The 6,300-nt window shown below is 37.0% G+C and overlaps 1 protein-coding gene across 8 annotated transcripts in view; it reads left to right on the forward strand.

Moving 5' to 3' along the window:
- The window catches only part of LOC148677792 (leucine-rich repeat and immunoglobulin-like domain-containing nogo receptor-interacting protein 2), a 504,064-nt gene extending 500,921 nt beyond the window's left edge, over positions 1-3,143 (forward strand). For all 8 annotated transcript variants that reach the window (XM_088626241.1, XM_088626224.1, XM_088626215.1 and 5 more), the window contains one exon: positions 98-3,143. In XM_088626241.1, coding sequence (XP_088482367.1) covers positions 110-1,963 — 1,854 coding nt within the window. In that variant the 5' untranslated portion in view covers positions 98-109 and the 3' untranslated portion in view covers positions 1,964-3,143. The remainder of the gene's footprint in view (positions 1-97) is intronic.
- Positions 3,144-6,300: the final 3,157 nt, after the last annotated feature.

Below are 6,300 nucleotides of genomic sequence, written 5' to 3' on the forward strand. Positions count from 1 at the left end.
AAAATGATGTTAGAGGAGAATGATTTAAAAAGAAAACAAGTCAAATCCTGTTTCAGTTTTTGTTTTTTACCTGTCTTTATGTTTCTTCTTCTTGCAGAGCCTTGACAGAATGGTAGACTGCATCAGCAAAGTCATGCTTCACACGGCTATATCATGCTGGCAACCGTTCTTGGGACTGGCCCTTGTGGTGATCTGCATTGGCTCCGCCATTGGATGCCCTGCCCGCTGTGACTGCTCAGCACAGAGCAAGTCCGTCATTTGCCATCGGAAACGCCTCATGGTGATCCCTGAGGGTATTCCCATTGAGACCAAGATCCTTGACCTCAGCAAGAACAAGCTGAAAAGTGTTAACCCGGATGACTTTGCCTCTTACCCTCTTCTGGAGGAACTGGACCTCAGCGATAACATCATTGGGAATGTGGAGCCTGGGGCCTTCAACACCCTGTACAACATGCGTTCCCTCAGTCTCAAGAGCAACCGGATCAAGCTGATCCCCCTGGGTGTCTTTACTGGATTATCTAACTTAACTCTCTTGGATATCAGTGACAACAAAATAGTTATCTTGCTAGATTACATGTTTCAGCATTTACATAACCTGAAGTCTTTGGAAGTGGGCGACAATGACCTGGTGTACATTTCTCATCGGGCCTTTAGTGGGCTACTCAGCTTGGAGCACCTGACCTTGGAGAGGTGTAACCTGACTGCTGTGCCCACAGAAGCTCTCTCACACCTATATAACCTGGTCAGCCTCAGTCTGCGTTACCTCAGCATCAACACTCTGCATGCCTACTCTTTTAAGAAGCTATTTCGTCTGAGGCACCTAGAGATTGATAATTGGCCAATGTTGGATATGTTCCCTGCAAACACCTTACACAGCCTGAATCTCACCACACTGTCTGTTACTAACACCAACTTGTCTGAGGTTCCTTTTCTTGCCTTGAAGCACTTGTCGTATCTCACACACCTCAACCTCTCTTACAACCGCATCAGCAGTATTGAGGCAGGCATGTTTATGGATCTCATCCATCTGCAGGAGCTACACATGGTTGGAGCCCAGTTAGTTACCATTGAGCCTCATGCCTTCCAAAATTTGAGGTCCCTGAGAGTCCTGAATGTTTCCCATAACCGGCTGGACACCTTGGAAAGGAGTGTGTTCCAGGCACCTGAAAATCTCGAGATGCTCTGCTTGGACAACAACCCACTGGTGTGTGACTGCCGTCTCCTGTGGATATTGCAGAAGAGGCGTTCCCTCTCTTTTTGTGACACACAGCCTGAATGCATGACCCCAGAGGGCATTCGAGGGACACCATTCAGGGATTTTCCCGAGACGCTTCTTTCGTACTATGTAACATGCACAAAGCCAAAAATCCGTGAGAATAAGACACAGCAGCTGGTCATCAATGAGGGACAGACAGCAAGAATGTTTTGCAATGCTGAAGGAGCACCTCGACCCTTTGTTTACTGGATTACACCACGTAGGCGTCTGGTTACAAATAAATCTAATGGGAGGGCAACAGTTCATGACAATGGCACACTAGAAATAAAGGTTTCCGAGGTTCAGGACAGTGGAACCTATATTTGTGTGGCCAGCAATGCTGCTGGCAATGACACATATTCTGCCTCATTGGCAGTAAAAGGCCTTGCCAGTGACAGGTCGCTTTATGCAAACAGGACCTCTCTGTATTATACAGATACAAACAACACTTCTCCAAATGGAACTAACGTGTACAACACGACATTTGCCTTGGACCTAAAGACCATTCTAGTGTCAACAGCAATGGGCTGCTTTACGTTCCTTGGCGTGGTCTTGTTTTGCTTCCTGCTCCTTTTTGTGTGGAGCCGAGGGAAAGGCAAGCATAAAAACAACATTGACATAGAGTATATACCCCGAAAGTCCAATGGGGCAGTTGCAGAAGGGGCAGAGCAAAGTGGCCCCCGCCGATTTAACATGAAAATGATTTAGGGAGCAATGTCTTTATATAAAAATACTTGACACATCTTGGAGAATTCTAAAAGGGGTAGCCGGGTGAGAATGGCGTTGTCTTCTACAGAAGAAAGGAGCAGTAATGGACCTTCTGAAATAGTAACAGTTGTAATACAAAAAGGGTTGTGTTTGCTATTGTACAGAGCTACGAGTAAGCCTGATTACAGTAGCTTGGATACTCACTAATGGCTAAGTAACTATCAGAGGACCTTAAAAATAGGCAGTCTGTTGGAGTCTGTTATCAGCATTTCAGCATTTTTTATTGCCGACAGTTAATCCTACAGTGGAGGATTTAATTATAAAGACAGTTCAACCTAACAGAAAATGTACAGTAAACTTTGTATTTAAAGAACTATTCCTATTTGTTAAGTCTTGCATCATACTCACTGCAAAGAAGCAACAGTGAAATGGAATGTCTTTAGATATATATTACCTTTTAAAGCAATATGGATGGGATACTGCTTTAAAAGTTAGAATCAAGGATTCCCCTTGTTAAATCAGAAAAATTAGGCTTACTTTATCCTCACAATCTCAAACTGCAGCAAATGGGAAAGGGCTTTAATAAATTTGCAGTATAATTTATCCAGTAGTAAGAAAATCCATTTAATTTTTTTTTCATCAAATTGGAAAACAAGGAAATGTTAAGCATTATACTCTTGCTGCAATTCAAAAAAGAAAAAATGTTTTTGGTTATCTGCTGAAGTATCAATTAGTGTAAGGGAGATTTTATATCGGGTGTTAGTTCCTGGGTTTTTAAAAGTAATGAAATGGCAATTATTTTAAAGCTAAATAAGAATATAGAGTATATACATTTTATCATACTGCAATTTACATACTTGTTTTGAACTACCGTATTAACCACTGTTTTTGTCCGTTCTTGTCTTTCTTTCTTCATTCAGCTTCACCCTAATCAGGTGATAATCTATTGGTCTCATTAATTACGTCTCCAGTTTCTGCAGTGAGATTACAATCATTTCCAGTTAGAAATTTGGAATTTGTTACACTCTGTGGTAGTTTCTCATTTTTGTTGTTAAAGCATTTAGATTGTGAAAAAGTTCAAAGTATGACAAAGATGTATGTGGAATAAAGAAAATCCATTTGTAACATGGAGTATGTGTACATCTAGAATGCATTGCAAGTAAAGCAACTATCAACTTGAGGTCGCATGCTTGTGAATGATACATTTTGAAAACACCACATTTTTAGGCCTACATTGGATACATCAAGCTTGCATATTGGAATATTATATTATGTACAGTATAACATTTAGTTCTGCAATTTTTACTTGTCTCCTTTTGTCAAGTTTGGAAGTTGAAGTTGTCAAAGAGAAACAGTCAAAGTTTGAATAAGAGTTTGAAGAAAAATCAATTTTATATACAGCATAAACTGCATATTGTTTTTTTTAATATATACATTTAGCATGCACCTTCTCATATCTGAAAGGTTGCTAAATATACTGAAACTGCATTATTTCCAATCACATATTTACACAGCACCATGGATTCCTACAGATGTCTTTAATATATAATGTGCAAAAAGTAAGACAGACCCCTTGACTTGAAACCTTGAGAACTACAGCACTACAGCACATCAAGCAAAGAGTTAAACTACAGTATTTCAATTATTTGAATCAAGTAATTGTTGGCTCACATGAAATCACAAAGAGTTGACTCAAATTCACTTCAATTGCAACATTTCATAGAAATAGAAATAGAATCATGGATCTTTTTTTATCCAGATCAAGACTGAAAAGCGAACCTGAAAAAATTCTAATAAAACTGTAAAAGGGGAAAACACTTCACACAATTGCCTAATCCTTGGAGACCTGTGATTTTATGTGTTGACATTGAAATAAAATCAATGAATAAAAAAACAATTATCAGATTAGGCTTGTTTAAGCAACTACAAGATGTAATATGAATTTAAATTAGGGTTTACAAATGAATGTGAGTTTCTAATTGTCATTCCGGGTTAACATCACCATTTTATCATCAGTGTGATGTACAATAGGAGAAGGCAAATATTACATTTAACCCTTGAAGGCTTTGAATCCAAGTTAGTGTAACCAACATATTTTGCAATGAAGGTTATCTTATGCTATAAGTAAGAAATTATTGAGTGAGGAGGGACACATAAATAAAAGAATGGAAAATAAAGATGTATTATGGTATGCTCATCCATTTATTAATCTTATGTCAAGATATTTATCTTTAGGATTATGAGATAAAATCCTTCTCCTAAAGAGCCACAATATATTCTAGTTTTAATTACAGTTCTGAATAACTTAATTGCACCAATCAGTTGCATTGCAAAATGAGAAGTAAATAAGCACTTCAAATCTCTTCTCATTGCATATTTAAAGTTGCCTATAAAATCTGCAGGACTAAGTTACTCCAGGTGCAGGTTGCACTAAATGAGAGGATACCCAGTAGCAACTGGACAATACAAATCTTCCAGTGACACCTATGAAACCAACCATATAATAATAATTGCTTACACTTATATAGCACTTTTCTGGACACTCCACTCAAAGTGCTTTACAGGTAATGGGGACATCTAGATGATGCGATGGCAGCCATAGTGCTCCAGTACATTCACCACACCTCAGCTATTAGTGGGAAGGAAAACAGAGTAATGAAGCCAATTCATAGATGGGGATTATTAGGAGGCCATGATTGGTAAGGGCCAATAGTAAATTTGGCCAGGACACCGGGGTTACATCCCTACTCTTTTCAAGAAATGCCCTGGGAATTTTTAATGACCACAGAGAGTCAAGACCTCGGTTTTACATCTCATCCGAAGGACGGCGCCTGTATACCTGTTTACAGTATAGTGTCCCCGTCACAATACTGGGGCATTAGGACCCACATAGACCGCAGGGTAAGCACCCCTGCTGGCCCCACTAACACTTCTTCCAATTTCCAATACATAAATTCTGAATGCAGTTATACATTGTTTTCTGATTTTAAAATTAGGGGGTACAACATGCGTTAGGCTGCAAATGATATTGTTACTGATTATTCTTTTAGACATGTTATCTACAGTATACTGTATGTCACATCTTTTACACATTTATTGAAAAAAATGTATCCGTTATTAATTTAGTTATATAAATATATAGATACAGATAGCTGTCACTTTTATATTTAAGCATTATCCAGACACAATCCTCTAAAAGGAGTAAAAAATTAATTTGGGTGGAAGTTCTGGGAATATTTAGGAAATATATGGGTATGTACTGTGTGTTTTAGATAACAGTAGTTGCATAGACCTAATAGCCTATGTGAGAAAATAGCAAAAAGGATACATGGTATACATATATACTGTACAGTATACAGTATAACACACACAGCTGTTTTATGAATTTATATGTCTAAATTAATAACAGATCAAAAAGAAATCTATATTGACACAACAATATGATATACAGTAGAACCCAGATATTTCACATCTGCACTTTTAATTCCTTATATACAGTACTGTATTTCATGTGAGCTTTGTTAAGTCTGGTGAAATTTGTAAATTTGTCTAAGCCTGATTTGAAAAATTTGGGAAATATTTTGATAATCCTTTCTGAATTTTACCATTAAGGGTAGTAACTAATTATAAAGTAGTTACATCAAAATAGATACAAATTTTCTTTCTCGTTAACAGTGTTAAATCAGCAGCAGTTCATCATGTAATTGAACTACAGTTTGATAGAGATTTCAATGGTTGTTGATTCGTTTTTTCTCTATTCACACAAATGACAAAACCTTTCCCTTTTTGCTTTTACCAATCACATTTTGTAAGTATATAAAGATACACAATATTCAAATTGTGAATAGGAAGAATATATTTTTCTAGGACTATGAAATTGTATGCTCTTTGCTGTAATATAAAGCAGCAGATAATGCCTTTTTATATTCACCTCAATTAAAAAAACCTTTTCCCAAGCACAAGTTATATGTGATCATAATTATCATAAGCAGTTCTGCCCTTATCCTTTGAGCTTTGAATGAGACTGTGAAACACATTAACACTGATGGCCCTAGCTGAAGAGTCTGCTAGTTTAATATATGGAAAGTTTCAAAAGTGATTATAATTTGAAACAGTTTACACTGCTGTGCAACAGTCTTACAGAGTTTGGATTGTCATTGATTTTCCTAAATGATTCTTCCTGTTTATGCAGAAACAGTTTTATGAGTGATCTTCCAATTTCCAATCATTTTGTTTTAAACAAATCATTTTTAAAGATCTATATTTTGTATTACAAACATCAACATTTCATTTTTATGGATCCATAAAGAAGAATTAATAATGTTAATGACAAGGAA

The sequence above is a fragment of the Lepisosteus platostomus genome, chromosome 1, assembly GCF_059453375.1.
Source record: "Lepisosteus platostomus isolate fLepPlt1 chromosome 1, fLepPlt1.hap1, whole genome shotgun sequence".
In the NCBI taxonomy this organism is placed as follows: domain Eukaryota; kingdom Metazoa; phylum Chordata; class Actinopteri; order Semionotiformes; family Lepisosteidae; genus Lepisosteus; species Lepisosteus platostomus.